Source organism: Cyprinodon variegatus, unplaced genomic scaffold (genome assembly GCF_000732505.1).
Source record: "Cyprinodon variegatus isolate N-32 unplaced genomic scaffold, C_variegatus-1.0 Scaffold150, whole genome shotgun sequence".
NCBI lineage: Eukaryota > Metazoa > Chordata > Actinopteri > Cyprinodontiformes > Cyprinodontidae > Cyprinodon > Cyprinodon variegatus.
Genome location: NW_015150603.1, coordinates 544058 through 568405, shown reverse-complemented (window position 1 = coordinate 568405; position 24348 = coordinate 544058). Strand labels below are relative to the sequence as shown.

Below are 24348 nucleotides of genomic sequence, written 5' to 3'. Positions count from 1 at the left end.
GGAGAAACAAATTCTTAGCGTTTCTTTTGGTCTAGGGTCCTGTGCTTATTCATCTGCACCAGAGGTAATGGCAGGGGATAGTTGAAGTCTTTTTACAAACATCATAGGTAGCTGTGTGTTTTCTTTGTACCCAAAAAAAAAAGAAAGAAAGAAAAGGAATCAGAAAACCAAGCAGAGAAGAGCTTTCTCCATGCACTTGACCTGTGTTGCTCAGAGACAGAAATACAGCTCTGCAGATATTGCCTAATGGCATTGATCATTACAAGAATACTCCTCTCAGACTGGGCAAACAGCTTTTCAGACGTACAGTTAAGTACCATGACTCAGTGGTGGAAGTAAATATTGCCTGAGAGGCGCATATAACAATCGTCCTCAGTGGAGGTTTGAAATGCTCTGCCACTCTCAGAGTATTTTCTTTTATTCTGAAATGAGCCGAAACAAAACATACTTTTGTGTATTTAGGAATAACACAAGTGGGTTCAATGTAAGATTGTGATGATAGAGGGATGAGAGCGCCTATTAGTGTCACCGCTAGAGTTTGGCAGTTGAACATGGTTCAAATTGAGCTCCGAGGAGCAGAGGGAAGACACTGAGGCCTACCTCCTCTCCTTTAGTCCATTCCTTCCCGTTTAGCCTGCCACTTTTTTTTTTTTGGTAGAAGTTTAGATCTCTCGGCCAATGTTTAATTCATTTGTACTAATGTCTTACTCAGTCTTTCTCTCATGTGCTCTGTCTTGCTCCGCTGGCCGGCAAGCCCTTGTGGTTGTCTAATGGATGTATTTTATTTTACTTCATACCCCACCCCTATTTTCACAATTTGGTTTTATGATCAAATTAAGGGCTTTCAGTTGCTGTTGTTTTTTTTTTCATGGTTGAAATACATCTAAAGATGATCTCAACAAAGAAAATACAGTATATTAATTTTAGGTTTGTTAGACAATTGATCTGGTCTTTACTGGGCTCCGAAACTAAGTACTTGTACTTATGGTCTTCCGCTTTATCCGGGACTGGGTCACAAGGGCAGCAGTCCTCTTAAAGTGTCTGACTACAAGCTTAAGATTTTAGTATTTCATTGTATGTTAAGCAAAGATGAACCCAAAAGTGAACTTTTTTAAATATGAAGTACACGGAAAAGCCAGGGATTTAAATTGGGGTGTGATTTCTTTTTGTGACTATTATATCTTAAGCAGTCTGTTCAAACTTATTGAAATGTGAGTTTTGTGTATTTTCTGTAAAAAGTGTTAAATTTTTTCTTGCGACATAATATGCAGACAAAGTTTGTTTAACAAAAACGTCCCTTTTTTTCTGTGTTTGTAGCTATTAGGTCATATTTCAATGACAGAAGATGACTAATAAATTGGATCTCTGCCAGTTCAAGAGCAAGGATATGCACTGGGAAACTGACATTTAGACTATGCTTCTGCTTTCTGTTTGGAAACATTGTGTACATGGGCTCTCATCGGATCATTTATTTTGTTTCTCATCTTTTGATCTAAATCAAAAGATATTCTGTTTTTCTGATTTGGGTGTCTTACTGTAATCCAGTCTTTTTGTTCTTTTTTTCCTTCATTCCCTTTCCTGTAATTCTGTGTCTTTCTGTGCCCGGCTCTGACGACACGGAAACTATGGACAGCGTGTTTAAATATCGTGGGCACTGCAGTCTAATCAACAGACGGAAATAAAAAATAAAAAGATGAAGAAAAAACTTTGTTCCCTCTGTGTACGTACACATCGATAGAAACTAGAAGAAATCTGTCATTGCTGAGCTCCGCCTGGAAAATGTTTTAGTGGAAAATGGAGGAGAATAATACAGAGTAGCAAATCATCTTGTTAAGTTTTCAAACAGATATTAATCAGATTGAATAATGCAGTTGGACACAGTGTTATGGCACGCACATTTTGGCAGGTATACATGATTGCAGCATATAGAACGTGTTAGAGAGAAGTTTATATGAGATCATACAGGACGCTGGAGTCTCTCTTCCACAGGGGTTAATATATGGATGCAGTGGATAAGAGGCAATAATAGCTGACAGGCTTTTATCCCATTTGAAAATTAAGTGTTAAACTAAATTTCTTGTTTAAATCTATGTGTATATTGGGCAAAAATCCAAATCAGGAGTTTCGCAAATTACCTACCTTGCATAATTTGGGATAATGAAACTGCTGAAAGAAATAACATTACAACAATCTGTTATTGGAACCTCTGGTAGACTCATTTAAAGCTCAAAAATCATGTTTTAATATACTCAGTGCCATAATCATCATTATTCCTATCCATTCCTTCAAAGAAACAAATGAAAGCTTTTTTTTTTTTTACGTCAGAAAATCTGAGTGGAAGTATGGTAGCCTCAGATTTATGCCTGTTTCGTTGTTGCAAATATCTGGAAGACTAAGAATGAGCATAATCATCTTTTTTTCTTTATCCTTAACTTTTTTCAAGGGGCCCATTAACTTACTATCAGTAGTCTTTGCTCCACACAAAGGCCAATTTCTTTAAGCCAACTCTCAAAGTGGGAAAGATGAGATAACGTTATCTTTGTCAGATGATTTTACGTGGATCTTAACTTCTTCAAAACTACTGTCTGAATAAGTTTAATACAGTTGAACAAGGTTTATTTAGCTACAAACACAACGAGTGAGATGGGGATCACCAAAAGAACCACTGTCAGAGACCTGTACCCAAGAGTCACCCATTGGGGTCATTGAGTCTCCATAGCAACCATTAGGCAGGGTTTCCGCGGGTCATTAAAAGTCATTAAATTGTTATTAAATTAAATTAAGGCCTAATTGGCATTAAAATTCATTAAATGTGTTTATTGTGGCATTTAAAATGCTTTCTTTAAAAAAAAAAATTATAAAAACAATTTCGTCAGACATATTATATCACGATATATTTGCGTGGAACTGCTTCCGGTTGATCGCAAAGACGTATGTTCGGAAAAGAAGCTTGAGTCAGAGAAAAAGCTAGAGAATGGGGAAGAATGCCAATTTCAACAAAAGTGGTTGGAAAATGAGGAATTCAGGGCATGGCTGCAGCCTGCCGACAGGTACCCGTTGGTGGCCTTAAAATTATTTCTACGAGCATTAAAAGAATATTAAAAAGCATTAAATTAGAGTTATTCATTCCTGTATAAACCCTGTTAGATGCCAACAACAATCAAACCTTTTGATTAAGAAGCCTGCCACCAATTGTGTGGAGTTTGCTGTTCAAAATCAGGACTTTAACAAGGATAATTTCTGTTTGTCATAAGAGACAAACTTTCCAGATGAAGCAAAGAATAACCATGTGGAAAAGCTGTTTGTTGAGATGGATGGTCCAAGGTTCCATGTCTTGAATTCTCATCCAAAGTGCATCACGTCTTCCAATCGTTCAAATATTTGGGGATTTCAAATGGAGACTTGTTTGCCTTGACAATCAAAAAAAGATTTTAAGATCTTTCAGCAGGACAATGATCCATTACACCCACCTAAATCAGCACAGAATTGTTCACACAAACTCAAAGTTCATGGCCATCTAAATCATTTAGAAAAGCCTGAGGAGATCAGAACTGAAGAAAGAAATGGATGATCTAGAAAAATTGAATAGAGACAAAATGTTGAAAGATCCCCACCTCTGCAAGAGCACATGTTTTCTAGGGTGTTGGCGAGTGTGCAAGGCAAGCAGTATTCAATAGCTAATTAGCGTATATTTATGTGTTTAGAGTGTAGTCTCTAGTTAACCACTTTGTGGTATTAAGTATCTTTATGTGTGGATTTTAGCCTTGCTGTGTCTGTTTGTCAGTTTGCATTAGCGTGGGAACTGAACTTGCTTCGCTTCTGCGCCCCTTCTTCATCCAGATCTGCCAGCAAAAAAAAAGCATTAAGACACAGTTGCAGGCATATAGAGCAGACTCCAGGCCTCTCTCCCTCCAGGCCAGACTGAAAAGTGCTTGGGGCAATGTTGTTTTGTTTTCTGACAGACGGGCAGAAAGAGTGGCAGACTTACCCTGGCCAACGATTACACCAGTTGACACCAGAGATATAGAGGGGAGGAAAGGGAAGAAGAAATAAACCGAGAGTAAGAAAAGCAGCACTAAAAATTGGCGTGTGGATGATATGAATAACAATGTCTGCAGCATGTCTCGACGGACGCCGATAACTTGCAGACCAAAGCTGAGTTCCTGTGACAGGCCGGCCTTTGTGGCCCCTTTATCCCGCCCGTACTCTTGTAAGGTAGAGCCGGGATAATCGCACCTAATCTAATTAAGGCTAAAGAGGGCCATGACTGAGGCTGGCCGGGAGCAGACTGGGCACCCAACAAATACAGCTCACAGGGAAAATCCTGTTTGCATCAGAAAAATAAGGTTGTCATATTGATTATGTAGATGAGGGACTAACGGGGACTAACTGGCTCACAGGCCAGCCGGTTACAGCTGACACAGGCTAAAAGAGAGGGATACAGAAAGAGGAAGAGCGGATTAGAACAGGTTTAGCTCGATTTTCTTTCTAGCACTCAGCATTTACCTCTTTGAGGTGCATTACAGCTTTGTCCCTGCAGTCACTCTCCCATTTGGAAAAGCAAATAAACGGATGGTGAAAGTGGAGAAAGTGTTTAAATCTGTGACAAATATCTTGTTATGTTTAGAAGTTACCCCTTAGGGTGGCCAAACATGTTAATTCATTAAACCACCAGCTAATCTTTATGCCTCATGGATCAAAATAATGAAATATTTAGCAATCAAGTCATCTATTTTTTTCTGCACAGCTATTTATAACTTTACTTCAGGTCTGTATGTGTGTGGCTGTGTCTGTGTGTTATGCTTTAAGGATGCTGCCAGCAGAAGCCAGATTGCTATTTCCCCCTCTGCCCCTATAGAAAGAGCTGGGTATTCTCCGACTGAGGGTGTGATGTACAATTGAAGGGCAGGATTGAAACTGATTACCTTGTTAACTCCTGGCACCCACCGGCAGCTTGAAATAGACCTGAGCACCAGGGCCTGATTTGCAAATGAATTACCCCCATCGCCCGGCCCTCCCCTCCGCCTTACTCCCTCTCTTGTGTTCTTTTTCTCCTTTTTGTGTGTGTGTGTGTCCATTGGTTGCCAAGATCATCTTTTTATATTGTGCCATGACAGATGCTGAGCTGGGCTGCCATTGTTTCCCATCAGTTTTTCTGGGGCTGCAAGGAGAGCCAAAAGATTTCCACATGTGATTTTTTTTTTCTTCCTTGAAATACAAGCATCCCAACTGCTGTGCTGTAGCACGGTGCTTCATTCTTTGTGCACCAGCTCTGCAATTTACATGGTTCTGGAACAGGGAGAAAGATGGAGTGTCATTGTCTGGATCTCAATAATGGAGAGGTATTTCTTTGATTAGGATTGGTTGTAATTGGGAGCTATGAAAGAGCTGAGCGCTATTGAGAAAAACCACGGGGAAATTGATTGCTCTCTCTTTTCCCATTTACATTTTTTTCCCCGAGTCTCCAACTCCTCTTCAATATAAGACACTAATTTAAAATCAAATTTTCTCTATATCTGGTTTATTCGTTCCAGTTGTGACTGATTGAACAACGCCTCCCAAAAGTTTTCTACCAAACTTTTCAATGCTGTTGCGTTCATTTACAAATTGCAATGTGTTTTATTTGACATTTAATGGAAGTGATCTTTAGAAATGTGACAGAAATAATAACAGCATATATTTCAGATCTTTTCCTTTTATGAATGACTTTCTTGGTTGGATTAAAGGCTGGTCTTAAAATAAACCTAAATATGTTTTGAACTAAGCGTTTCTGTGGAGCTGTGGCATATATGATTAGGGTAGGTGCCCTACTGCAGCCTCTAGCAGGTACAACTAGATTAAAGTTGCCCTTTTTATATCAAGTACAATCCTGCCAACTTCTTCCATATCTTTGCTGAGTCCTCCTTAGGGCTTGTTGCTAACTCCAGACTGCTCCTGGCTTTCTTCTTTTATTTCCACGTTTTCATGAAGGCCAAATCTGTGAAAATATACGATGAATACAAACCTTTTCAGTACATCCTACCTTCTAAGTCATTGATCCCTCCAAGGGCTACATGACTCCAAAAAAGTATGATATGAGCTTTTTATATTATTGATTGGTGCTTTGTTTACATATTGGAAATAAGAACATTGGGAAAAACAATCATTCCACTACCTATAGGCAGCTGGCCAACATGAAACTGGAGAATAACACAGAGAGACACACATTCCATCTAAAAGGATACCTTTACTTCTTCACATCGCTGTTTTTTAGTTCCTTCTGTCTAAAATATTAAAGTATTGCTTGTGGCTTCTTTGCGTCATAATATGTAGTAGAAATGGAACAATAGAGGTGGTTTAAGGCCGACATGGCTGTTGATTATTTTGACATCAGTCTGGCTGAAGAAAAAAAAAAAGAAAAAAGATATCGGATGGAAATATCTGCCAGACGATGTATTTTTCTGCCTCTTATATGTAGGGGTGTTAAATATGTGGAAGGTTGTAACTAGGAAATCAACTAAAAAGAAAATAAAGTAGTTGAGTTTGCTGGGTGTGTATCCGTCTGAGTGCTACTCCTGATTAAAGGATATAATAATAAAAAAAAATCTCTTATTTTTCAGCTGAACAAGTGTGTGTGCATGTGTGGGTGTGGGGGGGTTCCAGTAAGCAGAAGGAGCAGCCATAAATCTGCTTCTTTTTCTTCTTTTCTTCCTGTCCTGAGTTTTTTATTGACTGCTCTTCACCCTCCCTCTGAGTAAGTTAAAGTGCTGAATGTGTTCGCTCCCTTTTTAATGGACTGCCTCCCTCTACCTTTTTGGGATTATGCAAAGTCTGGGACTACGCATGTGGGACTACGTAGAGACTAAGGAACGGTAAGTCTGTGTTTTGTTCCCTCTCGCATGAGCTGTATAGAAGAGTGACAGCTCCTGACTTACCTCCACATTATCCCTTCCTGTCAGCCTATGAGTGTGTGCCCCGCTAACTTCCACTTAGCTTTATAAAACCCTGAGAGGTAGCTCTGATAGCATATACAAGAACACAATTTCAATTTCAATTGGCAGCTCTGTTAAAAAGGGCCTATGGAGATGGCAATCAGGCCTGAGGGAAAGCTGCAGCCTCTGTATTATTGTGTGCGTGTCTGAGTCTGTTCTTCAGTTGCTCAATATCAGGCTTTTGCCTTCTAATAGTTAAACAGGCAGATGTCACTGATGTGGATGGTGTATTAGTGGATTGTGTGTCCTATCTGAGTGTGCTTGTGTGTCCCCCATCACATTGACTCTTTAATAAATACGCCTGCCATTCTACCAGCAGTCAGACAACATATGAATGCTCAATGACACGCTTGACAAGGCATGCAACTGTGGCAAATGGGATGCACACACTCGCTTTCTCTCTCCCTCTCTCTCGAAGACACACACACACACATGCACAGCAGCTCTTATGTATGATGTCTCTTTTATAGCGTTGCCATGTCCCATCTTCCTCGGCTGCTCCACTCAGGTCGTCCTCTCACCATCACTCACTGCTGTCAGGCTGAGATGCTGCTGAAGGGCAAGTGGTGTTTTGCACATAAGACTTATATCAAGGTTATGTTTTTATGTTTTTTGATTGTGAACAGTTTGAACTCTTAACTAATAAAGACTCATCTGCTCAGCCGATCAGAATGTGTTCATTCTGCTTTAGCTTTCAATGTGACATTAAATTTGCAAAGTGCTTATGTGGGCGGGCTGAGTATCTTTATTTATTTTTTTTGTGCCTTTTTTTTTGGTACTGAATAGAAGAACTGGGCAGTATGTCTAACCAGAGTCATTATTTTGCATGAATAGGTGCAAAATAACGCTCATAGAGAACAGGGTTGTTGCAAAATCGGCTGAGTCACCATTTACTATTACATTTCATTCCCCCTAAAAGAAGTTTTCTTTTGATTTATATTTGATTTGATTCGGTTCTTATTTTTACAGAAAACTTTGAATTCAGTGCATATTTTAAAATGATGCATAAGCAAAAAATTGCACTTTAACAAATATTACAAATAAACCTGTCAGACCCATAGAGTAAACCTGGAGAGTAAAACAGGTAAATACAGTAAAAAGAGGTCAGATCAAGCTCTGAATATGTATGCTTATATGAATAAAAATACCTTGAGTGTTTAAAAAGTCAAATATGAGCGTAAAATAATGATTTGATTAGGGAGAAACTAAAAAAGAGCTTCAGTCACAAGTGAAACTGCAAAGGGAATACACCATTTACTTTAAATTGAGTTGTTGAGATTATAACTTTGTCTACGTGTCTTTTTAAATTTTGATTATTTAAATGTTAAGATTATCTACTGTATTAAATATTAGTAAAATGGAAGGAAGTGAAATGTTGGCTGTTTGAAGTCTGCACATTAAGACACAGAGGAACAATATTAATTATTCAAAATACAGAAATGAATGTTTCATAGTCTTTTATTCTGGGGAAATGTAACAAAAGAGAGACTTCTGGCCGCAAACAGCATCTTTTACATACATCTTTGGTTTTATTTTCTCACTCATCAGTAGGGATATGTAACTGCTCATTGTGCATTGGAGCCATGTCTCTATTTAGAGCATTCACTGTAGTGATCCTCCAATCCATATTTATTTCCCTTCCAGTCCGATTCTGAAACTTGAATTTGGATATCTGCACTTCCTGATACTTTTTTCAACATCAGAGCTCTGTTTGTATTTATTATTTATAATTGATAGGGTTGCTTTGTAAGAGACTGTCATTAACCCCTCTTAACAAGAAACTAATATACGTATGGATGTATACATGCATATTCTATAGGGCAAGTTTAGATTAGCATGAGGTCAGAAAAGGAAACCAAAAGTAGAGCAAATTAATGTTAACAGAGCAAATTCCATCCTGAACCCAAATATGCAACTCTAAGGTTTCAAATCAAAGTAAGGATGAAACTAATAGTCAGATTAATTATGATTAATTGAGTTCTAAAATGATTTATTAATTGAATCAATACTTTGAGTAAGGATAGACAGACCCTAAAACATGCCATTTGCAGAAACAATAACACACTTACAGCGGGAAATAAGACAAAACTAGGAAAACTCTTCTTTCTTCTCATTTTACAAAAAAAAGACAATGAAATCATTGATGCAGTCAGATTTTTATAGTCGATGTCATTTTATATATATACCCATTTCAACTTTGTACCAACAACATTTAGAGAGTGGGTTTACTTTTGATATTACCTACAAATCTGAGTTTTATATCCATATTGAAAGGACAGTGTCATGATCCATGATCTGACTTTCTTGTTGCACCACATCCAGATGATGTTACAACGCCCAAAGTTTGGTGACGAAATATCCTACAAACCATAACTGCAGCTTTAGCAGACCTGTCAATATAAGACTGGACAATTTTGCCTCCCATATTGGGACTGAATTGTCCAGGCAAGATATTGTTACCCTTTCTGTGAAATTTTGTTGACCGTATAAATTTTTGTCCCAGTCTCTTGTTTTTAGTTCAGAGGAGTTGTGTCCTGTCTAGGATTTACTTGATGCAGCATTTATCTGCTTTACTTTTTCTATGATTGGTAATCAGATTAAATTCCCAATTGATTTAAACAAGTTGCTTTTGAATAGCTTCTGTCTGTCAATGAAAACCAGGCTTTATCCTAAAATCTCAAGGTCACTGGAGATGCCAGCCTGTTTGACTCAGACAGCCATGTCTGTTAATTTTATTTAACAATAAAATTTATTGAAATCTTTTCTTTCAGTTTAGAAGGTGAAGAATCAAAATGTTCAATTTCAATTTAAACTTTCCTTACCAAAAGAGGAAATTTGCATGATCTTTGTGCAGGAGGTTTAGTTTGTTAATACATAGTCAAAAAGTCAAGCAGTGGGCAGCGAAAGGGTTAAAGCTTTCACTTTCAGGACAGCGGGTCTGAGAGGTAATGCATGGCTGATGAGTACCGGCCTAATGGGCAGCTCTGTTAGCTGGAAATCAAATGACTGCCTCTGCATTTTAAGTCCCTCTGTCGCCTCCATTGACTGACTGAAGATATTCATCTCTGCTGTGTCAAGGGGCTGGGGATGAAAAAGAGAGAGGCTAACGGAAAGAAAAGGAAGGCCATCTTAGAGGAACCTGAAGACCTAATGCAATTATTAGAAACTTGACCACAAATGACAACTCATCTAGTGGTGGCCCTGTAATTAATTGTCTGCAAGCAAGAGCACAGGGGCTCACAGAGGGGTGTGGGGGAGAGAGAAAGAGAAGAAAAGGATCAGCAGGCTTGTGATTGGAAGAGGACAAATTGACAGGACAGGAGAGATAGAGGGAAAGAGATGAGGCAACCGCTTAAAAATCACCATCATAGAGCAAGAGGTGGGAAAAAAAGGGTTTGGTCACTAGGAAATAGTACTTGCACTGTGACTGATGAAGGTAGGAAGAATCGAGAGAGGAGTCGACAAGCAGAAAAAGTATGAGAGTAGAGGCAAAGAGCTAGTAAGGGAGCAGCAGAGTGCAGACAGTGTGATGGATCCAGCGACTATGTTAAATTGGTCAGTATTGACCTTGCCAAGGCTCACTTTAACACTCACTCTTGTTTGTTCAGTTTAACTTAATTGACCACGGATAACTAATTACCACTTCCCGGAACAGCAGCACATTACTCTCTGTCTCTGTCCTCTCTTGCTCACTCGCCATTTTCTGTCAGCCTCCGTGTCGAGATGGCTTGGAGCTCTTATAAAAGGAAAAGAATACCCGAAAGGGTACATAAAACTGGTGTCTTAACAGTTGATCAGTCAAATTTTCCATCTTTAAGGTCTCTGCCAGACAACTGTAATAGCTGGTCTTGCCCAACAAATGAGTTGGAAAACTTTTCATCATTAGTTTGGTTGAGTTCCTCTCTGACTGTCATCTACCGTCAGATGCTTATGCATAGATTATAGCAGGATATCTCTTCATGTGGTTTCTGGACTAGTCTTCAGATGCTACCCCATGTCTTCTTGAACGATCCACTTGATAAGTTTGAAATATGTAAGATCCTTGTTCATAAAGGCACATATCTTCAAATAATCAATTTTTGCCAGCAGTGTTGTCATCCTGAAAAATCTAAGCTTTGCTTGCGAAAAGTAAGATCAACTGGTCAACCAGCCAAACCGTTGAACTCGGGCGTCCACCTCACCTCCATGACTAAAGGTGATCTTCTAGACTGCTTTCACCAGCATTCAAGGAATATGAATCAATTGCAGGAGCTTAGAAATCTCCGGCATGATACCTTGTTTGAATGCCACCTGTCGATTGGAGCGTAAAAGTTCCTCATTAATCAATAACCCGCATTCAACGGTTAGTGGAATTTTAATAACCTGGATGCAACTTGGAAAAACAACATCTTGGGTGCAAAGTCCACCGCTGTGCACTGGTGCTGAAAGTAAGGTCCATAAAGGTAAATAACTCGACTGGACAGTCTCCGTCTCAAGCCGGAGTTTGGAAGCCAGGCCTTCTCATTCAACAAGTGCGTGACCTGAACATCCGAAAGAATTGTCAAAGATTCAAATAAATAAGATGCTTTCCCATTAGCCTGCTAACAATCTACATTTGGCTGCTTTCCCATTTGGCAAAAAAGCCACATCTGACCCCTGACCCCAAGTTGCGTGGCCTCCATTCCCCACAGCCAATGACGCAATCATGCTGGGTTAGTGCCAATGATGTCATCACTGCGACAGAAAAAAAGGAAAGTATACAATCGAGCTACATGGAAGGCAGTGTGCTTAATTGTTTTGCTCTTTTAATCGTCCAAATCCATCTTGAAAGTGCTGCACCATGTTTATCTGAAGCAAGCAGAGTTGTTTGGCTTTGTTATATCAAACGTGACTTGCACAATGTTGTGACGTATGTACGTTGTGCTCAAGGGCATCACGTAAATTATCGGGTTGACCTGGGTCTGGTGTTCCCACTGCATGCTGACCGGAGACGAGCCATTTGAAGGTGATTTTAATCTGTGTCGCTTGCATTGACATATTTACATTTGATTCAGTTCATCGTGGGTTGATGAGCTTTTCCCACTGCCACTAAAAGCTGATTGTTCCCTGGATTTAATTGTTTTTTTGGGGGGGAAACCTTCAAAATGGGCACCAGGTAGAAACTTTTTCCAATGTTAGGCCAACTAGCTCTGTGGTTTTAAAGCACTAATGTAAAATGATGCAGGTCAGCAATAATCAGTCATTCATTTTGAACCTTTTTGTCACAACACTTTGATTGACTGTTTAATGTGTTGATCCTTGCCTCTGATGAAAGCTTCTCCCCTGACCTAGTTTTTGAGATGACAACAACGAGTGGTTCTTGGAGGGAGATGGAAAAGAGCGATTTAGTGCTGTTCTGGAATTCCCATAATGGTAGCATCGTAACTGTATTTGATAAAACAACCAGCATCTTACATGTACTGTACTTCATCATACCCTTTGGTTAAAACCAAAAAATAACTTAAAGCAAGTTACATTCTTTAGGTCAAGATATCAAACACTGAAGCGCAGCAGTTCAAGATATTTTCTTGTTTTAAAGTATCTCCTAAATTCTGGGGTTGTTACTGAAAAGTTACTTTTAGGTATGGTAACCATGAGTAAATCCAAGTACAGACATTATATACCTATACCACAATATCTGACAGTTTTATTATCGATAAATCTTTCAAAGTGAAGAGTGAATGATGATTGGTGTGTGACGTTGTCTAGTTCTGCAAGTTAAGGCTGTTCTAATGAGTCCAGGATAGAAGAGCCAAAAAACTGTTTTTACAGTCATAGGGAAGTCATATTTAAATGTCAAATAATTCAGGTTTAAACATGTATATAAATGTCTTATCATATGTCCAAATGTCTTATCTTATGTCTTTATTAGACGATACTGTCCCAAAAGTTAGAATATTTCTATTTTTAAAAAATTGTCTTAAAATCTGTGGGGTTTTTTTCGTTGTCTTATGCAGGCCAGTTTGTTATACGTCAGCTTGTACACCTAAATTTGGCCAATCATATATCAATGGTCATCTGTCAATCAAATTTTTCTGTCATAGCATCTTGATTCATATGTCGCAGCTAATATATGCAACGGTTGAAATAAGAATCATTTACTTTACCATTGAGTTCCGTCCCAGTGTTCACGGGGATGGACGTCTGTGTCTTCGGCAGGCGTAGATCTAACAGAACTGGCAGCGTTGCGAGGCAAGGGCTCAAACATGTACGGCTTTAAGCCTTCTACACCAAACCAAGCTTCTGCCGCCCTGACATCCTCTTCCTCAACAACTTCGTACCCACTTTCCTCCTCTAAATAAAAATGTATGACGGCGAAGACTCATCCACAACCTCCGACACAAAACTGTCCTCCTCTTGCATGTTTCTGCTGTCCATAGCGTTCCTTGACAGTGTCGTTGCTAAGTGCTACTTGGTCCCAATGTAATTTTACATTGGGAACCTACTAGCACGAAGTTGCTAACTGGTTAGCAAGATGCTTCCAAGAAACCAAACCGGCTACAACCAAACTTGCTTTTGAACCTTCCGCCACAACAATCCCGGCCCCTTGATAAACCAATCACATTCACTTTATTCACTCGTGTAAAGTCGGACACCACTTGGGAGAATTCGGAAATGCAACAGTTGGAACTTTCCCTACGACTTTAAGCATCGTAGGAAAATGTTTGCTTTCACCCTGCAGTTTTAAGGGAGTCTGGGTTTCATTTGCTCATCTCTCCTTGAAAATCGTGAAATGTTTGAGATTATAAAAATTTTTTATATATATATTTTTTTTTAAAGAGATTCTTTAAAGTTAAATTTGAGCTAAATGACACTACACTACAAATACATAGCTTCTTTGGTTATAGAACTAGTTGCCTGCTGCTTAGGAAGCCTTTCTGTTACATGTTTCTAAACTATAAAGTGAACTTCCCTTTGTAATAGAATTTAAATAGGTACCACAGTGGTAATTTTTATAATAATGTATGTCTATCAGTAAAGTAAAACTTCTTTGTACAATAAAAAAAAAAAGAATATATCATGATGTAGCCTTTTAGTTAAACAATAGCAAGCCATCTAGAGGACATGCTGCCCCCCTCTCCCTCTCTCACTTATCACAGAGTGGTCTGCTCACCTTTGTCCTTCCATTTCTATTCTCCAACTTCCTCTCTGTGTCTCCTCTCCCTCCCTATCTCCATCTCAAGACTGTAATGTGCTCCTGCGGTTGTAGCGAGCAGGCCATATATGTCTCTGAGGCCTTGTGCTACACCACCATTACTATCTGGCCTGCCTCCACTACAAATTGGAAGAACAGGCACTGACACATTTTCAATATTATTACATTAAACCAAGTGGATTTTGATTGATAAGCTAATATTGGCCTAATGCAAAACATCAATCACTGCAAGTATATTAATTATTTAATATTGTGGCGTAATTCAGAAATCGATGCTGCCTCCGTGTTGAAGAGATCGCGTGCAGAGGGAGGGAGGGAGGAAGGAAGGAGAGATAGAAGAAAAGGGAAAACTGCCTCCCATAAGGCCTAGGCATATTATATGATGTTTTGAGAAGAGAAATGGGGGTTTAAAATGGGATGAGACTGTGTGTTTGTGGACAGAGCAATACCCACGGCCCCACTGAGGACACCACTAGACAGCCTCCCCCTTGATTAGGTCTAAAAAGCAGATGAAAGAGATAGGCATTAATTGTGTGTGAATGGCAAAATAATGCTGAATAAAAAAAACTACAAGGGAGGAAAAAGATGTCATTGTAAAACTGAGAGTGAGATTAAAGGAGGCTGGGGGGGGTTGGGGGCGCTGTGTCTCCCCAGTGTTGGATTGTTTCTCACTAATTGCGCTTCATTAGTGGATTACACACACTGTCACCACAGTAACAAATGTCTTGCTGTCTGGTTGCTGGGCGCCCGTCATGTATAATGAATGTGGCGGGGTGTTTGTCAGAATGTAATGTAATTACGGCTAGATGAAGTTTGCCTTAAGTGGTCGACTTCTTGCGGTTTGTCAGACGGGGCGCGGAGCGAACAAACAAATCTATTTTCTCTGTTCTTGTGGGGAACCCCCCCGAACCCACCCTGTCCAATGCATCTGCCTTAGGTTCTGTTCTCCATCAAGACTTTATTTGGAAAAGTTGAAGGCAATGTTGTTGGAGATGCTAGCATATATATGGGACATGTCCTGTAGGATGGATGCATAGAGGGAGCAGAAAAGCAGAGGGAGTCGGATAGATTAGACGGTATGTAATTTTAGAGATGGTGTAGATTTACACAGTGATGCTGCCAGCTGCATTAGCAACTGAAGCCTGTCGATAAGCCTTCTTCCCTCTCAGCACAGACACACGCACACACACACACACACACACACACACACACACGACACCGTAAAGCACCACAGCCTGGGTGGAGTTCTCAGTAATGGAGGGCAGAGTTGGACGAGGGGGGTGTGCAATCGTAGACGTGGGGTTTGGGTGCTGTTTGTGTTCTCTTGATCTTTTGATTTGCACTGCTGCAAATTTGAAATGTGCCAGAATTGCATCTATTATTCACTGCCAATTTGCTCTTTTTTTTTTTTTTTAAACTGAGCAACCCCCCCTTGTTTCCTCGGGTAGGAAGTCTGTTGTTGCTAGCCTGGTAATCATACACAAATTTTTTAATATTATGATCATCATTACTACACAGATAATGAGCTCCCAGCTCTTTCTTTGTAGTTGTAAATTATCATCACGACTGCCAGTGGTGTGGTGACAGTATTAGTTAACCTCTGTGTGGTTTAGATTCAGAAGCATTGAAATACACTCTGCATTCAGCCTGAGAGGTTAGCCATTAGGATAAATCTGTGTTTTTGTTCTCTTTTTGATGAACCATCCTAGTTTTATGAGGATTATTCTCTCTGATAATAGTTATTTTTGATTTTCCTCAGCAGGACCTTGAAAAACTATTTTATGTTTTTATCTTTCGTAGAATTGATTACTGCCGCTGTGACTTCACAGGTCTGCCTAAAAAGTCGATCAGACAGATAGAGCTGATTGAGAACACTGCTGCCCACGTCCTTACCAACACTCAGAAAGCAGAGTTCATCACCCCAGTTCTAAAAGTAGTTACACTTGTCTCCCTTAAGCTCTGAGAAAATACTTTAAAATACTTCTATTAGTCTATAAATCATTGAATAGCTCAGTACGAAAATACATTACAGACTTGTTGCCAGTGTATCAACCACCAAGACCTCTCAGGTTTTTTGGGTCAAGTCTACTCTGCATATCCAGAGCCAGAGCTAAACATGGAGAAGGAGCTTATATCTCCTATTTTCCTCTAAACTAGATGAATCTCCCAGAAAAGTGCAAAAATACACACACCCTACATTGCCTAAAATTTAAGTTAAATGCTTATTTACTTAGTGGCCTTTCACTGTAGTATCTAAACATTGTGTTTTTTGTTGTTTCAGAGATGCCGCGAGTATCAAAGACAAACTGGAACATCTGGTAAGTTGTATTCAGCACACACACAAACAAATCCTTCATCTATACTTGCTGAGGACTTTACATTGATTTGCACTTATTTTCAGTGTTTCTATGGACTAACCTGGACCCTAATCATAATTACCATTACTGGCGCATACCTTGCCTAAACAAAGCTTGAATCACAGCTTAGTTTGTGACCCAAAAAAGTGAGGATCAAAAAAAGATCCCTGCTTTTCATCGAAGTTCTCACCTGACTTAAATATAAAAAAAAAAAGCTGTTCTGAATCAGCTGCAAGCACAAGTACATCCCCCTTAAATATACCCAGAAAATGAATATAAATGGAAAGGCCCTAATAGATTTTAAAACCTTTGAACACCCCACTCCCCCCCTCACACCATTTACATCTTGCTATATGCATTGACGACCACATGTTGACCCCATTAACTTTAATTGATTTTCAGTCATTTTAAAGCCTTTCTAAGCTGTAACCCTTAAAATAATCCTAAACCTAACTATTAGCAGTGCATACATAACCCTAATCTTGCCCTAAAACCAACTCACACCTTAGTCCTAAACATAACCTTTAGTAAAAAAAAAAAAAAGGAGGCAAGAGCCAGCTAAACGGTCCTCAGTTTGGTAAAAAAAAAAAAAAAGGTCCTCAGTTTGATGGTGAAATTGGAAAAATACACAAATCCAAAAGCAGATTTTGGCATTGCTATAAAATTTAAGAGAATGTAAAACATTTTAATATTATATTAATATAAGATGAGGACGTGTTGTTGTACAATTGTGGTGATGGTCTGGTCAGACAGACAGAGAGCAAACAATAGTTTATAGAAACAGAGGTACAGAGCCTAAACTGAAGTTTTCAAGCTTGAACACGGCCGGGATGACTGAGAGTCTCCACAGATAAGAGGAACAGAGATGATCAATAATGTTGATAACAAGGAGTGTGCCTCATATCTAAAAAACACATTTTACAACTAGAAGCTGATATTAGTAAAGAGTGACTTTAGAAATTTGAATGGAAAAGGTGACATCTTTATTTAAAGATCAGCTAAATATGACAATTGTAGGCTAACATAATATGCTGCACATACCGTAGCCTAAATTTGTCACGTTGGGGTGACGTCATATGCGGTGAAAGGTGTTGTCCATGATAGATATAAGCTGAGTCCAGAGCGCAGCCCAGCTTAGAAGTGGCCCCTTCTCACCACCCTGGAAGCATCTCTTGGCCAAGAAAACCAAAGGGGAGAAAAAAACTTTCTACTGGACAGATTATTTTTTTCCCGTAAAAAATGAACTGTTCAATTTAAGAGAAGCAGAAGTTGTAACAACCAAAGAACTGAGAGGATTCTTGGGCATAAATTAGGGATACTGCTTTTTGAAAGGCCTTGGTCCTGCTTTCAGATGAGCATTACATGTAAACTTTAAGTACAAAATCGAACTATAACTTTTAGTTGATACCATCTCTGGGTTTTTGCTCTTGTGTGCACTTGTTAGTACATTTTCACATAAAATGTACTGTGTTTCTTTCTCACCCAGACACAGAGTCCCACACCTTTTCTTCCTCTTCTCCTGACTAGTTTGTGCTTCTCCTAAGTCTCTTCCTCTCCATGAATAGAGGACCTGCTGGTTCTACTCTCCTGGGATGGGCCTGAAAATTTAATCACCAACGTTTCCAGGTTCCTTCTTGCTCCTTGCTTTAATACAGGGTCAGAGTTCCATGCAACAAAGTGAGAAGGTTTTTTTTTTCTACTCTTTTTGGGTGGGAAGAAACTGAGGTTTGATACACCCCATATTCCAGGGGATGAATTATAGACAGGGGTCAAAGAGGGTCCCGTCTCTCTGTGGATGTCACATGCCCTCCCTCCCTTGCCTCCCTGCATATTAAACTCCAGCTCCCATCACCTTAGACAAATGACCCACGCCCCACCACGTGGTACGCAAATGACCCCGAATATGCAACACCAATGACCGACCCTGGATTTCAAAGACTAAGTAGTTTCTAAAAACACTAATTTCTGTTTAATTGGACTTAAGTGGTCTTAAAGTTCAGTGTCTTTCAAAAGGTCATGTCTTCAATTTGAGCACATTTAGATGGCAGCTCAACATTTCTATGTGATTTATTTTAAATTTAAGTCACTACAACACTAAGTATCACATAATTGTCAAGTGAAATGGCAAAAAACATTGCTTTAAAAACTGAACTATTATGAACCTTTATCCCCCCATTTGTAAAAGCCCAAGCTTGTTGTAGTTATAAATTAACATCTGTCCTAAAGGCAGAACTCCATATTTTACAACAGGGACAATGTTTAAGGGGATGTGCAATGTTACATCTTAGATACACACCTAAAAGTCTAATCAAGGCCAAATTACTAGAGTGTAAATAACAGCTGTTTTGTGGACAAGATTCTGCTAACTTGGTTTTGTTATAGAATAGATATTTTATTAATGCCCACAGAGGAAATTTGTGTCTGATGGCACAAGAACAATACATCCAGATATATACTAAAACAACCTACCATAGTATAATCCTTAATTGTGATTTTTAAAGTGCTTAAACTTTTTTCTGTAGTACAGGGATGTATATTGCTTGTCTGAACTACCCGTCTCATGAAGAGCTTCTGCTGTTGTGTAGGAAAGCATTCATCAGGTGCTGCAGGGTAGATATTCCTACATTTCTCTAATATAACACACTTTTGTTGAGGAATGTATATGATTATGAGTTCCTCCATCGAGCCTATTATAGCTTTAAATTGGAAATTTAATGGTCTTTTCTGGGTATTTTGATTGCGTTGGTCTACAGCTGTAATTGATGCATGTCTCAGTAAAATGTTATTTCAATTATTCATGCTTTAGATGCATAAACAGCAGCTTTAGATGCATAAACGGCATTAATCAATACCTTTATGGGCAGTTATTCTAAAGCAAACATTATGAGTGCCTATGTCTAATGCTGAAATGATTTTTTTCTCTTATGCATGCAACTAAAATAGATAAGACCAGAGTGATTTTAGGGTCAGCGAACTGATGAATATATCTACAAGTACTTTACTCTAAGTGCTGTATACTTAAAGGCTTAAATGAGTGCAAGTGATGAGCTTTGCTTATAGACTTGTGAGCTAACATTTAAGCTATAGGGCATTAAGAAGAAAAAAGTCCTGCAAAATTGATTGGCCTTTTTTTACATTTACATTGAAATCCTCCGTAAACAAGCGTCTTTCACTCTAATCTTAAGGGCCTAACATCCTGCTTATTTAAGCTGTGTATATGTCCAGGCACACCTGCATCAAATAATTGAAATCTCTCCTCATCTGCCACCAAGTGATGCAAAGGCCCATCAGTCACAAATCAATTTTAAGTGTGGAGACGGAAAAACCTAAGGCTCGATCTGAATACCTTGAATTTTAGCTCCAGTTCGTAGCTATTTCTTTATGCTGTTTTAATAATCCTACTCAATCAGGGTGGTGTTTTTGTTATTGTTGCTTTTTTGTGCAGGTCTTTAACACTAGGACTCCCAGGATTCTGATACCACTAGAATTCCCACTGGCAGTCATTTTGACGGCTGAAATATTTCCCAATGGAACTTGAGAGTAGTGATGATGTCATTGACTTAATGGTTCTAGTGTGCCATATAAACCCATTGTGGATATATAGATATAAACAGGTCTAATATAGATATTTCAAAGGCTGTATTATATGCTGTTGTTATTTTTAGTCTAAATTTGTATTAAAAATTAATGAATAAAATAAATAAATGTTTTACTAAACAGGTTCAAAGTTTGATCTGACAATTTCATTTTCCGAATTTGATTGATTCCCCCCTACACATCTCCCGCACACCACCTTTTCATATTTATGACAAACATCATATAAGGGTTTTATTGTAGAGCGCTGACGCACCTGGCACTGTGCGAAGGGGTTGGTAACTTGCTGCTCTCTGAAGCGCATGTGGTTGGCATGCAACTCTTTTACTAAATCAAGAATCGAGAATTAAATCTCTGCGTTAGACAGTGATGTTAATACAGCTCCTGAATAAAACTAACGCGTTTATAGCTGCTATATCCAGGAGACTGAAAAACACATCTACAGGCCACCTTTATGTTGGAGATTTTATAGAAAACTTTCTTATCATCTGACCTAACACATCCACGCTAACCTTTGTGTGATAGTAGTAGACCACGGGCTCTTGTTTGGATTTTGGGCCAGCATAGTTGTTGGCAGTGCTATCCAAACCTTGAACAAAAGTTTCCCTATTGTCTAATGTGTCACTGATACTTCTGCGTTTTTCGGGGGTCATTGATCATCCTCGGACTCGCTATCAGAATCTGAGCCGCTTTCTATCGACCAGTCGTCATCATCAGTCTCAGCCCAAATTGCTCTCATCAATATTTTGAAGCATTTCTAAAGCCTGTTTTGCAGTTAGATCTTTCCTGAAAGCCATTTTTTACATATTAGCCAAAGAGTTGTCTAGGTAGAATGTTGGTTGCTAGGCAACGGTACGAACAGTTAATCAACCACGGGAAGAATTTACAGTGCATCTTTTAGAGCCGTCAAAATGAAAACTTTGTGAGATTGAGGTAAAATTGACCATATTTATTTTGTAGGATTTTATTTTATACAAAAATCAAAGTGAAAATGAAGAAAATATGAAGTTAACATGACCAACATAAGATTAATGTAAATAAAGTTCTTTCACTTCAAAATCTCAAAACTATCAAAAAGACTACCTTGGGAGTTCTAGTGTTAAAACTACAAAAGAAAACAGAACCATTTCAGTTTCAGAAAGTTTTCCTACAAGTAGTCCTTATTTAAATGTGATGTTTAATTGATTCCTCCTCCAAAGTGCGTCTCATCAGCTTGACTCTATTAATGGATGGTACATACACTGACACACACACTCCAGTACACATCTGTGTATTCTTTAGCATATTTTTTGTAGTTATATGTGAGGGAATTTGAATACGTGGATCCCGGGTGTTTGGATTTATGGGTGTGTTTATGGTTATGGGGGAGATTGCACCCCAGTAGGCAGCTGCATGTGCGGATCACAAGGCTCTGATTACGATTCGGGACGGAAAACGGTAAATAATGGAGCTCATCTCTCTCAGAGCCACGGTTTGCGGGGCTGTTCAAACACTTTTTTTTTTTCCTGCAGTGCTTCAATCTACATGTATAACACATATCCCTGAATATTTCCAAACAGGCATTTATTACTCTTCTGTTGATCTACTGCTCTTAAGATTGGAGCATAAATTATATGTATGCTTAGCTTTGGTGACATAAGGTAAAGGAACATCATTTTGTCAAGCAAGAACCTTAAATCTGTAAAGTTGTCTGCCATTATTGTGTATTTGTTTTCTCTAAAATACTTGTCAAGTACCTTTCTAATGTCCTAACTGGTATGACAGCTAAGCTTTTTTGTTCCTGTTTTCCTTGTATTTGATCTTGCCAGCATTAGCCTCTTCTGTTAACTGTAAAAGTGAATGACTGCTGAATTAATTAGGCTGCCAATTAAGATCTGTGTGGTCTGAGGTTTGTTTTATTGTTTGTTTGGTTGCTTTCCTTTGTGTTTTGCCAGATAGGCTGAATACAATCAGTAGCGATGAGGAGGGAAACACTGAAGTTAATTGCTCCCAGCGCTTCGCTTTACTTTCAGCTTTTGGTACGTCAATGTACGTGTCCAAATAACACTCGAGTGCACAAACACAAGAAGCATCAAGGCAGATTTTGTTGCTCTGGGAGAAAGAGGTGGCCTACAGCAGCTAATCGGCCCAGATGTACTGCTTCTTAGAGCGAAGCAGAAGAAAGCCAGCAGCTCAATCAATAACACAAGGAATCAGCCTCATCAGGGCTGCTGGCTCAATCAGCAGCTGTACCCATCGCTTTAACCACACACTGCCCAAGGATGGATAGGAGGAGGAAAAAAAGGGAGGGGAGAGTAGAAGGGGATGAAGAAGACATGTCAACAGTTTTGGGGAGAGAGGGTTGGACGGGCCAGAATGGTACAGGTCAATCTGCGGTCAGAGGTTAGATTGAGGTCACCCTTTGTGGGAAACTCAAATAGCAAATCTACGATCTAAGTCTGGATTTAACTTTCTAAAAGCAGACTGTTTGTTTTATCCTTTTTTTTTTTTTTATGCATACAAAAATTGCAGTTTCCTAAAAACTGGTCAGAAATCACAAGAATAAAAGCATCTGCATCTCAAAAACATATTATTGTTTCACTAGAGACAGCTTAGAATAAAGTGTTTCCCTAGTTTTATAATGCAATTGGTTTGTTGGCTACATGATCTACTTCATTGCTGATGTGCAAGCGTCCCTTGGTGAGTTGAAGAGTTTACTAAGGCCGATAGCCCGGTTTGCCTGCTGACAGACTGGCACCAACAGCTGTAGACGAGACAGCACGCTCCCACAACAACGGCTTAACAAACCTGCCATCACTCAATGTGGAATGTAGTCAACTCAGAGAAGTCTTATTGCGTAATTCTAGACTAGGACTATTCCATTTTTTCCAAGGATATTGTTTAATCAAGTATCTGATGTTAATTGCTGTCTGATTTTACTGCTTTTCCTCTTAATGAATGTCATTGTTTGGGCGGTAATGAGTGCTCTTAGTAAAAGTTCTTATATTTCCCATCATTTTGTATAACTTTAGGGAGCTGCAATCCATTTGAATTGTTCCTACAATGCTGCTGATGCCATTATTAGTCTTAAGAGTATCAAGTGTTTGGCAGAAACCACCAAACTTTCTTGAGAGGTGCTGAATAGTGAATAGGGATGAACAATTGGAAGTTACATGACTTGCTGCTGTAAGCTTTGGTCAGGTTAGCGCGTCCGTTTTGTTCCATTTTTATAGATGCCATTTGTTTAGCCCATTTTCCAGTTTCTCACAACTGATTCTTGTGAACTAAGAAGATATTGTTGATACTCGAGTAAAAAACATCAGCCAGCAGGAGAGTTTTTGGTCAGGAGTAAATAGTTTAATATTTAATTTTGGCTAATTTGACCCAAATTGAAATCTTAACTGCAGATCACAAAAACACTGGTAATATAAAATCTTAAGAAAGTACTGAAATGTTCAGATTTAAGAAAAACATCTGACTACCATAAGTGATGTATTTATTAGCAATTATTTTGGAACAAGATGGTAAGAGTTTGATGTTGGAAAGTTTAAAAGTAGGAGTTAATGGGCACAAGCAGACCATGGAGATTTGAATAGACGAGCTGTGAGAATCACTGCAACAAGGATGTTTTATTTTTGTTTTTTAAAAACAGATGCCTGGCATATTGGTATATTTCTTTTACACATAGACAGCTTTTTTTTTTTTTTTTTTTTTTTTTTTTTTTTACAGATTTAAATGTATATGACTACATTACTTTTTACAAACATTTTAGTTGGATTTTGATTTGTATCGGGGTGGGCAAAAAGGTTTAAATTTTTCTTTTTTTTTTCTTATTTTTATTTTCTTCTCCCTCAAGTTTCGTAATAGAAACTAAGATTGCCACATGCTACCTTTGAAAAACAGCTTTTATTTCAATTCTTGATGGTTACCATAATTTAAAGGGTAACAAAATTCAGGCTTTGAGACATGCTTGTACACAATTGTGTTTCACGACAAACAATTAAAGCATTCTTGGCTTCAGAATTGCAAGGAGTTAGTTGGTGGAAAAAAGTCCACAAAATACTCATAAAAAGAAAATCAGAAATTACAAAATATATAATCATTAGCAACATTGGTTTATTATTATTGATATATTATGTAGTAGGGGTGCGGGAAATAATCGTTTTGGCGATATATCGTGATATTCGGTTGCCCAATATAATATTGATCTTTCACTTCTTAGTATCGATTTAAAAAAAAAAAATGGTTACATAAAACATTGATGGGAAAATGG

General features: G+C 38.7%; 1 protein-coding gene across 2 annotated transcripts in view; it reads left to right on the top strand.

The window, feature by feature from the left end:
• Positions 1-24348, top strand: part of rsrc1 (arginine/serine-rich coiled-coil 1) — a 173875-nt gene that overhangs the window by 46759 nt on the left and 102768 nt on the right. For both annotated transcript variants that reach the window (XM_015377242.1, XM_015377241.1), the window contains exon 5: positions 16427-16463. In XM_015377242.1, coding sequence (XP_015232728.1) covers positions 16427-16463 — 37 coding nt within the window. The remainder of the gene's footprint in view (positions 1-16426; positions 16464-24348) is intronic.